Source organism: Capricornis sumatraensis, chromosome 8, assembly GCF_032405125.1.
Source record: "Capricornis sumatraensis isolate serow.1 chromosome 8, serow.2, whole genome shotgun sequence".
In the NCBI taxonomy this organism is placed as follows: domain Eukaryota; kingdom Metazoa; phylum Chordata; class Mammalia; order Artiodactyla; family Bovidae; genus Capricornis; species Capricornis sumatraensis.
The window spans coordinates 13,358,638-13,369,969 of NC_091076.1; the positions used below are offsets into that span (position 1 = coordinate 13,358,638).

Below are 11,332 nucleotides of genomic sequence, written 5' to 3' on the forward strand. Positions count from 1 at the left end.
TGGAATTCCAGCTGAGCTTTTCAAATCCTAAAAGATGTTGCTGTGAAAGTGTTGCACTCAATACACCAGCAACTTTGGAAAACTCAGTAGTGGCCACAAGACTGGAAAAGGTCAGTTTTCACTCCGATCCCAGAGAAAGGCAATGCCAAAGAATGTTCAGACTACCACACAATCACACTCATCTCACACGCTAGCAAAGTAATGCTCAAAATTCTCCAAGCTAGGCTTCAATAGTGCATGAAACAAGAACCTCCAGATGTTCAAGCTGGATTTAGAAAAGGCAGAGGAACCAGAAATCCGCTAGATCACTGAAAGCGGTGGCACTAGATCGTCAAGTGCCAACATCCACTAGATCAATGAAAAAGCAACAGAATTCCAGAAAATCTTCTGCTTCATTAACTACACTAAAGCCTTTGACTGTGTGGACCACAACAAACTGTGGGAAATTCTTAAAAAGAAATAGGAATACCAGACCACCTTACCTGCCTCCTAAAAAGCCTGTATTCAGGTCAAGAAGGAAAAGTTAGAACTGAACATGGAACAATGGACTGGTTCAAAATCAAGAAAGGAGTATGTCAAGGCTGTACATTGTCACCCTGCTTATTTAACTTATGTGCAGAGTACATCATGAGAAATGCTGGGCTGGAAGAAGCACAAGCTGAAACCAAGATTACTGGAAGAAATATGAATTACCTCAGATATGCAGATGACACCACCTTATGGCAGAAAGTGAAGAGGAACAAAAGCGCCTCTTAATGAAAGTGAAAGAGGAAAGTGAAAAATCTGGCTTAAAACTCAACATTCAGAAAGCAAAGATCATGGCATCTGGTCCCATCACTTCATGGCAAATAGATGGGGAAACAATGGAGGCAGTGACAGACTTTATTTTCTTGGGCTCCAAAATCACTGCAGATGTTGACTGCAGCCATGAAATTAAAAGACATTGCTCTTAGGAAGGATAGCCATGACAAACCTAGACAGTATATTAAAAAGCAGAGACATCACTTTACTGAGAAAGTCTGTATAGTCAAAAGTATGGTTTTTCCAGTAGTCATGTATGCATGTGAGAGCTGGCCCATAAAGAAGGCTGAGTGCCTAACAATTAACACTTTTAAACTGTGGTGTTGGAGCAGACTCTTGAGAGTCCCTTGGACTGTAAGGAGTTCCAACCAGTCCATCCTAAGGACTGACTATTCATTGGAAGGACTGATGCTGAAGCTGAAGCTCCAATACTTTGACCACCTGATGTGAAGAGCTAACTCAATAGAAAAGACCCTGATGCTGGGAAAGACTAAAGGCAGGAGGAGAAAGGGATGACAGAGAATGAGATGGTTGGATGGCATCACTGACTTGATGGACATAAGTTTGAGCAAACTCCGGGAGTGGGTGGTGGACAGGGAAGCCTGGCATGCTGCAGTTCATAGGATCGCACAGAGTGGGACATGACTTCATGACTGAACAGTAATTACAGATCTTTGGATCTGCTCTGGATCCTGCATCCTGGATCCCCAGTGTCCTTCCAATAAATCTCCCCTTGCTTGAAGTCCATCTGGAGTCGGGCTCCTCTCACTTGTGGTTCAGACTTGATTTTAGGCCCTGTCTGGGTATGATGCACTGCCACCCCTTGACCCAAAGAGAGGCCCCCATTCATATCAGCACCATTGAGATGAAATCTTTATTCTTTCTTTTTTAGTAATTTTATTTGTTTACTTAGTTTATTTTTGACTGTGCTGGGTATTCTTTGCTGTTCAGGCTTCTGTTTTCTCTAACTGTGGCTAGTAGGAGCTGCTTTCTAGTTGCAGGGTGTGGACTTCTCCCTGTGATGGCTTCTCTTGTTGCAGGGCAGGCATTAGAGCACCTTTGGGCCTCAGTAGCTGTGGCATGTGGGCGCAGTGATTGTGGCTCCCAGACTCAATGGTTGTGGCGCAGGGGCATAGTTGCTCCACAGCACGTGGGAAATTCTCACATCAGGGATTGAACCCCTGTCTTCCACATTGGCAAGTGGATTCCCTACCACTGAGTCATCAAGGAAATCCCAAAATCCTTTATTCTTTCCTGAGATGAGGGCCTTGCAGAGCACCAAGCACAGTTCACCAGCATCCCTGAGCCAGAGTGCCCTACATGTGAGTGAGTGTATGTTTGATGCGAGCCTGATTGATTCCTGTAGCAGCCTGGATTTACACTGCAGGAGCCAGGCCAATCCTGTACTTTTCCCGATCATAAACTGAGAAGTACAGCCTCAGGAAGACATTCCCCAGGACCCAGGTCTCTGCCTCGTTCTTAGGCTGTTTGACATTCCAAAAGGTGCTGTAGCAGAGGCCCTGAGAACTCTGGGGGAGACGGAAATACACACCAGTCAGTCTGAGCCCCTACCTGCCTCCCCCAATCAAGATCGAGAGCTGGAAGCTTCTCAGATTCATATCCCTCCTTTGATAAGAATCAAGTGGGTCTCTTAGCAGCTGCAGGAGTCGGGGTTCACCCAAGAACAAGAAAGGCCAAGACCTGTGGTTTCTATGAAGCCTGAGGGTGAGGGAGGGGAAAATTGGGCATCTGGGATTATCAAATGCAAACTAATATGGGGAGGATGGATAAACAATCGGGTCCTGCTGTATAGCACAGGGAACTATATTCAATATCCCATGATAAACTATAACAGAAAAAATATGAAAAATACATACATGTATATGTGTAACCGCCACTTTGCTGTACAGCAGAATTTAACACATTTTAGATGAACAATGCTTCAATGAATTTTTTAAAAAAGGAAGAATGGCCCAAAGTTCCCTCACACTCTGCTGTTCCTTTCCTTCTGACCTCACCTCACTCTTTTCTCGGCGGAGAATGCCTTTTTCTCCTTGATCCTCACAACCCTTGTCTTTAAGACTTCACTCAGGCCCTCTAAGTCTTCTTGGACACACCCTCACCCTCCCTGGCCACTCCAGGCTGGGTTGGGTGACTTACCATGATGCTCCCCGAATCTGTAGCCCTCATCACCCCTAATCTTTCCCCGGTGCCCCTTTGCCCAGGCCCCAGGGGTGCCATTTGCATGGAATTTGGTATAGATTTGCCTCAACCCAAGCAGGTTTCGTCATTCCTCCATGAGGCTGAGGGTTTAGAATTACTGAAGATTTCTTTCTTCCTCAAAGCCTTCTTTGAGCCCATCAGCCTGCTCTGAACTCCCACAGGGAGATGACATGAAGCCTCCACCCTGTGCTGGGGCTGAGCAGCCACTGTGTAGCCTTTATTCATCTTAATAACCCACCTCCCCACAAAGGGGTCGGTACCCCACCTCACCAAGGGGATTCTGGAGCTTGGCAAGGGGAAGTTGCACCTAAGGAATAGGGTTACCATGTAAAATATCATCCCAACCTGGACACTTTCAAGATTGGAAGGGAAACTCTTAACCCCTATGGTGGCACAGCACACTGGGACTGTCCTCAGCCATCCTTCTTGTCACTTGGTATATTTCAGGGATTGCTAGAGCTGACTTTCCGTGTTCACGCATCTGAGGTCTCTGGTTGAACTGAAACTGAGGCCTTTCGTGTTCCCCTCTCCTTGTGACTCCCACCAGTCCAGCACGGAGTGGTGTCTCCACATTTATTTCAGGAGGATGGATGTCCCAGACTGCCCTTCACTCTCAAGTGGTTGGTTTTGTGGGAGGCACTGGCCCAGCCACAGGGGCACAGCATCTGCAATGGTTTGACTTGGCCTGCAGAGGGCGCCCTCTTCCCACCAGCAGCCCAAGGGTTCCTGCAAGTCCCAGATTTGAGAACTAGCCCTCAGGATTGGCCCCTCACCTCATAAATGTAGGCTTGAGCGGGCACTGGGTAGTCGATGCCCTTGATGGTGAAGATGAGAGGAGGCAGGGTGCTGGTGATGTTACATGGAACTGTGTGCTGTTAGAGAAAGAGGGAGAGAGGTCAGCTCAGCTGATCCTTGTTGTTTGGGGAGCCTGGGAGCGACCCTGTGGCACGACCCTTCACCTGCAGACTTCCAAAGGGCCTGACGTGGATGAGCCTCTGGATTTTGGCGATGTGTCCTCTTGGGCCAAGCAGGGATGTAGTCCCAGTATCCATAATAGCCTGGCAGCCGCGTTTACAAGCAATTACCTTCCCGTTCATGGAGATGCTGAGAGAAAGTGGGATAAAGCGGACACCACGGTCACTCTGAAGTCTCCCCCACGACTGCCCCTCCCTGACCGTCTCCTGAACAGCCCTTCAGCTCTTGCCCTTCTCTGTTTTCCTTTGCTCTGGTCATGCCCCGTACTTTGACTTGCTTTCAGTTCTTGAATGCTCCTGTCTCTTTCAGGCCTCAGGGCCTTGGCACCTGTTGGTTGCCCTTCCTAGAAGAGCCCCAACCCCTTTGTCTAGCTAATTTATCCGCATCTTCCAGGTTCCTGATTAACTGTCGCTTTGTCAGGGAAGTCTTCACCCCAGACTAGATCAGGCTCCTGTCTTGCTCGGTCTCTGTAGACTCTTCCTCGTGTCTAGCAGGCACCAAGGTGGTAATTCACTGTGTGTGTGCCTCGTTTCACGTGCATCTGCCTCACGAGATGTGAGGGCAAGCTGCATCCTCAGTGCCTCCCCCAAGTGCCCAGCACACAGGCGATGCAAGTGTACGTTTGTTGAGTGAGTGAATGAAGAACACTCAGAGACTTATATCTGGTGTCTGACCAATCAACGACGGGGTCAACCCACACGGTGAAGATGGAGGTTCCCTGGGGCCCCAGATTCTTGGAGTGGTGGTGGGGGGGACACAAGCTGCCTTGGGAGAGGTTGTCTCCCAGCACCAGCCCCTCATCTGGCTCAGACACTGAAGGCCCCAGCCAGGGAATGCTCAAGCTAACCCAGAGGGCTCCAAAGGACAGGAAAGCTTTTGTCTGAGGGTATCACACAGAATGCCATCAATTACTGCCCCTTGTTCTCAGGCCACTCCTGGATCCCAGCTCCCTGATTCTCTCTGAAACAAGCCCTGCCCCACTGTGTACCCCAGAAAGTAGGTAATAGAGGGAGTGTCTCTTTGTAAGAGATGCCCTCAGGTCTCAAGACTGCAGCCAACCTCTCTCCACTGCTAGGTAGCTTCTCTCTATGGAGACGAGTTTTCCTTGTTTGTCCAGGACGTTCCCTATTTGTAAACTAGCAGTTCTGTGCTCTAAGAACCTTCTCAGTCCCAGGCAACCCCGGACAGTTGGTCATCTGAACACAACCCTGTTCAGGCTGGTGAAATTCTTCCTGATCCTCTTTTCACCGCACAGCCAGGTCCTCTAACCATGCTGCCTGCCTCACAGTGCAGTGGGTCCAGCCTTTCCCAAGCTGCACAGGCCTCTCTGGCCCCTTTCAGGACCCTGGCCAGAGGGCTGGTCAGAAGGCCTAGGGTGTTATGGCCCCTTGGGTGGTGTGTGTGTGTCTTTTTGTGCGTGTGCCTGTGTGTCTCTGTGCTTGTGTCTGGCCACGTGTGTGTATGCTTATATGTGTGCCTGTGCGGGTGTTTCTATGTTTGTCTTTGTGGGTGGACATGTCTGTGTGTGAGACTGTGTTAAATCTGGGTGTGTCTACACGTGTCAGTGCACACATGTGGGAACACTGCTGGACTGGCCCTTGGAGGGTGAGGCTTACCGGCCCATGGTTATCTGCCAGTAGTGGGTTCGGGACACTGGTACCCAGTTGAGCTTTCCTGTATGGTAGGAGTGGTCCACCCCACCAAACATAAGCACACTGCCATTCTCCCTCCGGCTGTTGAGAGAAGTGAGAGAGGGGCTCTTTGGAGGAAAGTAACGCCAGCACTGTCTGAGGGCTGTGCTTCTCCACCATCAGAGACACTACCATGGTCCCCATTTTACAGATGTGGAGACTGAGGAACTGAGGGGTTAAGTACCTGACCCAGGTCTGTCACCATCTAATCAGAGCCACAGAAGTTTGAAGCCTGGACTGGCTCTGACCACCCAACCTTCTGAAAAGGGCCTGGTCCCCTCCCACAACCTGAGTGCTCAGAGATCCACTCAGAGGACTCCGTGCTAGAGGAGTCTGGCATCCCCCTTGCCTTGCCTTTCATTTTTCAAAACTTCCAGGCCCAAAGGCACTAACGGCATGGGATCAGGGTCACCCAGGGCTGGCATCACTGGCCTATGACCTACACTGACCATGAGGCCCCACACTCAGCAAGCCCCAAGCTCTATTACCCTCTCTTGAAATTCCTAACACTTGTTGAACAAGGGGTCATGCATTTCCATTTTCAATTGGCTCCAGCAAACTGTGTAGCTGGTCCTGGGCTCCTGGTACAATGTTAGTGAGAAAGGAAATATTCCCACCATTCCTCTCCTTCTTTCCATATCAAATTCACAGCAAATCCGGATGCCCTTCCTCCAACCTGTACCCTGACACCTTCCATTGCTCTCCCTCTTCCCCCTACCCCCTAAACCAAGCCACTGCCCTCAAGTGGTCTATAATTTTCCATGCAAGTAAAAGCATGTTTCAGCTGATTTGGAGAGGGTGTTTGTCATCTCAGACTTACCTGCTCAAGTAGAAGGCAAAGAGAGGGTAAGGAATAAGTCCAAGGTTCTTCAGGTTGTCAAAGAGTGGGGTGGTTCCTTGGATGGCGAGGCTGGGGAAGCCCAGGCCCAGGATGCCATCAAAAGGTACATTTTGAAAAAAATCTTTGGATAGCCTCTGGCTCAGGGTAAAGGTCTGGTTGAAGTGGAGAAGGTTCCCAATCTGTGGGAGCAGAGAGTAACTTTGATGCTCAGTCGTGTCTCTTTGTGACCCCAAGGACTATATGGTCCATGGAATTCTCCAGGCCAGAATCCTGGAGTGGGTAGCCTTTCCCTTCTCTAGGGGATCTTCCCAACCCAGGGATCGAACCCAGGTCTCCCACATTGCAGGCAGATTCTTTACCAGCTGAGTCATAAGGGAAGCCCAGGAGAGGAGAGTGTTCCCGCATAAAGGACCTGAGGCCTGGCTCTGCCCTGCATTGGCCTCAAACAGTTAGATCAAGCTGGGAGAGGAATTTGGGTTCCATTTGTGTGGGGCTGTGGATTTTAACAACACCTGCTTCTCCCGCAAACACCATCTGAGTGAATCAGATTGGTCTCATGCCTTTTGTACAGTTCAGGCAACCAAGACTCAGGACAGGATTGAATAGTTCCCCCTTGTGGACAAAATGAGTAGAAAGCAGGGTAGTCTTCTCTTCAATATTACTATGATCTGAGGACAGAACCAGACTGAATTCATTGCAGTGCATTGTGGATTCTGCATCTGCCCAGAAGACAGAAGCCCATTATACAATGTCACTGGCAGGGTTCTTATGAAAATTCTGCCTGGGAAACTAACTTTTGGAGATATACGTGCACACGTGTGTGGCAGGATCAGGGAGTGTGGAATACTCAGACATTTTGTGGAAGGCACGCTATAGTTTTTATTAGACTCTCAAAGACCCTCGAGAGTGAGAACCCATTTATCAGGCCCCTCTCACATCTGTGGCCTCCTGCTTTTCCTGTCTGGATACCTGAAGCCCTGGGCTGCCCCCAGAATCCCAAGCAGTTTTATCCTCTCCCCAAATACCTCACACCTGCCTGAGTCTTGACTAGCCAGCCCAGCTCACCTGCTTAGCACATGTGTGACCTTGGCAAGGACTTTGTTCTCTGAACCTCAGTTCCTTCATCTATATCATGAGTTAATTATAGTACCTGCTGTGTGGGTTTGTTTTCGGATAAAACAAGTTTCTTATTGTTCAGTGGCTAAGTCGTGTCTGACTGTTTGCGACCCCAGGAACTGCAGCACACAAGGCTTCCATGTCCTTCACTATTGCCCAGAGTTTGCTCAAACTCATGTCCATTGAGTCAGAGGTGCCATCCAACCTCTTATTCTCTGTCACCCCCTTCTCTTGCCCTCAATCTTTCCCAGCATCAGGGTCTTTTCCAATAAGTTGGCTCTTTGCAGCAGGTGACCAGAGTATGGGACTTTCATTAACACTTTCACTTTGAACAAGTTATTACCACGAAAATTCCTACTACAGTCTGAGAATATAAAAGTGGGTGTTTTTCCCCCATCTCTCTCAGCTCACACCATGATGAACCTTCGGCTCTTCACAGGCAAAGAAGCTGCAAATCCACACCCCAAGCCACGCTCTGGGTTAGCCAGGAAGAGTTTCTGTGTAGGCAGGGGCGTTGTCTCCCCAAGGATAGAGTCCTTCCAGGCAGACCTACAGCCATTAGGGGATGTTCGGAAGGATAAACACCTCCAGCTGGTCCTGCATCTGTTTTGTGAGCAGCAGTTGCTCCCAGGGCCAGCAGCTTCTGGTTTCCACATTACCTGAATGACGTCTTGGCCAAGGACTCCTTCTATCCTCCCGGAGGCATAGATGAGGTCGCTGCGGTTGTCCAGGAACTTGAAGGTGGTGGACTTGTGAGGGTTGAAGAGATTGTGTGTCACTGCAGATACAGAGATGATTGTGCTTCAGGTGCCAAAGACGGAGAGCAGGGTGGGAGGGCAAGCACAGGATGCGGGGGATGGGGAGGGGGTACTCACAGCAGCTCGGACTGTGGCAGTGGATGGAGGGCACCCACAGGTCAGAGGAGCCAGTGTCAAATATGACCGCGAACTCCTGAGGGGGCGTTCCAATGGTGATGGTGCCAATGTAGATGAACTACAGGGGCCGGGAAGGAATGGTTAGTGCAGACCTGGATGCCTGTCCACCCCCTTTCAATCCCCAATTCCTCCAGTACGGCCTCCTGCTGGATTTCCCAGGTCTCCTGAAATCACTTTCCAAGAGCCCAACCTCACAGCCTCTACTCGGACTGGTGTCTTCGTTTGAGAAGCTCTCCAGTCTCCCCTCTATGTCCAGCGTGAGCCCCTCCTTTCCTAGGACACCCCAGGCTACTGATATAATCTCAGACCATGTCTGATCAACAGCACTCAGGTGGCCCCTTACTTAGACACGTATTTACCCTCTCCCCGTCTCTCAGGATGGCCTGTGCATTCTTGAAGAAGAGACTAGACCTTTGCCAATAACCACACTATTAGATTTGCGGGGAGGGCCTCACATGCCATAGGAACTCTGTAACTTTTTACCAGTACCACTCTTGGATCTGCTGAGACTGAACTTGCTCTGCCTGGGGATTCATACTTGATTTCCGGCTGTTTTTATCTTTTGATTGGCATGGTTTACCCTTCATCTGTAACTGAGTGGCTCACTTAGCTCAGAAAGAACAATCTCCCTCAAACTAATGATACACCTTTGGCACAGAAATAGATGTTGTCTGCCCCTTGGTCATTGCTTGGCCCAGTCACCACAGACCAAGAGTTGAGGATGAGACTGCCTTCTCCTCTGGGAATGGGTCCCTGTTCCCCCGTGTTTCTGCCTCCTGCAGGAGCCCCAGCCCCAACAACCCCACTGGCATCTCCACTTGAACCCCAGTGCAAAGCCAGAGCACCAGGGGGCGCTGTGGAGCACCATCCTTCCAACACACTCACATCATGGTAGTTCCTCAGGGGATGATAAATTATGTTTTGGTCATTAGTGGCATTCTGGGACAGGCTGTAAGGGTGTTCCTCAGAGAAATTTGTCAGCAAATTTCTTTCCCTTAGGGTTTCTCGCATGCTCTTCATTTGCGTAATAGGGGTTCTTCCACCAGCCATGAGGAAAAGAAAACAAAGAAGGGGCCGCCATCAGCTGTCTGTGTTATAGAGACTGTCATACCTGACGTTGGAATGGCACTGTGTATCTTCGAAGCATTTTTATGAGTGTCACCTTATTATGAGGATGCCATGCAATGACCATGGCAAAGACCTAGGTCTGAACATAGGTTCTGTTGCGTAATCTTGGGTAAGGCATATGACCATTGAAAACTCAATTTCCCCGTTGGTAAAAAGGTGCAATAAAAAAATCCCCACCAAAACCACCCCCCCGCACATAGAATGGCTTGGATATTAAGCGAGATGATGGATGTAGTGCACCTGATATACAGGAAGTCTCAGCAGTGGCAGCCATTACCATTGCTGTGGTCATCCCACTGTACCCTTCTCAAGGAAGCTCGGGGAGGGAGGTAGAAGGGATTCATCATCCTCTTTAAACAGGGGACGAATTTGAAATGCAGGGAGTTGGAGACTTGGCTGAGGTCACACTACTTGTTAGAGCTAAAAGAGCACAGAAATAGTACTACTGATCTTTCTTCTGGGCTCAAGCAGAAGAGAGGAGGCCAGGAGATGGGGAATAAATTAAGGAGGTTAAGAGAAGCCAAGAAGAATGTTTTTAAAAAGGAAAAAATCTAACAGTTCTGCATGCACAGAGACATCCAAAGAGATAGATAAAATAGAGAGATACAGAGTTGAAGACACAGACATATTCACACAGAAATGAAGAGAGACCAGAGAGGAGACCTAGAACCACATACAGCAGAAATGTTCTTTCTTCAGACCACACATACATTTGCAAAGGTTGTGCACTGAACAGCTTCAAGGAATGCAATTTTACACAGGACATGATGTGGCTGGACCCCAAGAGTTGTACGATCCTACAGGTTTGCCTGGAGAGCCTAGGGGCTCACAGAGTCTGTGGCAAAGTTCTTATCAACAAGTGAGAGTTGACTTTAGACTGTCAGGGAGTGATTACATTCCCTTCTAACCCTGACAGGCGGAAGAATAAGAGGAAGAGAATGAAAAAAACAAAAAAAGGGATGATGTCACTTATAGTCCCGCACTTACATGACCATGCACTCTGAGAGAGCTACCAGCCCGAGGAGTCCAAGCCACTTCATGCTTCTGTCCTCACCTGAAGTGCTCAGGACAGATTGAGTTCTGAGCATGCACTGGCAGTGAAGATTACCTAGCTATATATGTTCTCCTTTAAGCCACCATGAGTCTGATGAGAAATATGAACCTCTAGATAAAATCTTTGCCTCCATTGGTGTCTGTGAGGAGTGGACTTGGAAAACTCTCATAATACAGAAAGTTCCACTGTAATCTCTTCCTTCATTCTTGGGTGAAAAACCTAACAACTTGTAGGTAAAACATTGTTAATAAAGTGATAAAGGTAAATGTTAAGGGCCATGTTAGACATTTGTGATCTCGTGGGATCTTCCTGGCCACTTCATGAGATGTGCATTGCTGTCCTCAGTTGGAGAGGAGACTGCTAGGAGGAAAAGAGGTCAAATGGCAGAGTCGGACACGATTGAAATGACTTGCACAACACAACACAGTGCAGTGACATATGAGTGGCTTTAGGTAGTGGGACAGATGGCACAGATCAGAGACACCATTGACACCAAACTGCTTCGAAGTCCTAGGCAGTTTCAATATTGGAAGAAATGTGATGCTCTTTGTGTCTGACTCTTTGAGAT

The 11,332-nt window shown here is 48.8% G+C and overlaps 1 protein-coding gene across 1 annotated transcript; it reads right to left on the reverse strand.

The window, feature by feature from the left end:
- Positions 1–2,177: 2,177 nt before the first annotated feature.
- LOC138083233 (pregnancy-associated glycoprotein 2-like) lies at positions 2,178–10,750 on the reverse strand. Its single transcript, XM_068976988.1, has 9 exons — positions 10,698–10,750; positions 9,468–9,618; positions 8,523–8,640; positions 8,307–8,425; positions 6,511–6,710; positions 5,616–5,732; positions 3,984–4,128; positions 3,798–3,896; positions 2,178–2,330 (listed from the first exon to the last, which is right to left on the reverse strand). Exons 1-9 carry the CDS (start codon positions 10,748–10,750, stop codon positions 2,178–2,180), a joined length of 1,155 nt encoding a protein of 384 aa, XP_068833089.1.
- Between the last annotated feature and the right edge of the window lie 582 nt (positions 10,751–11,332).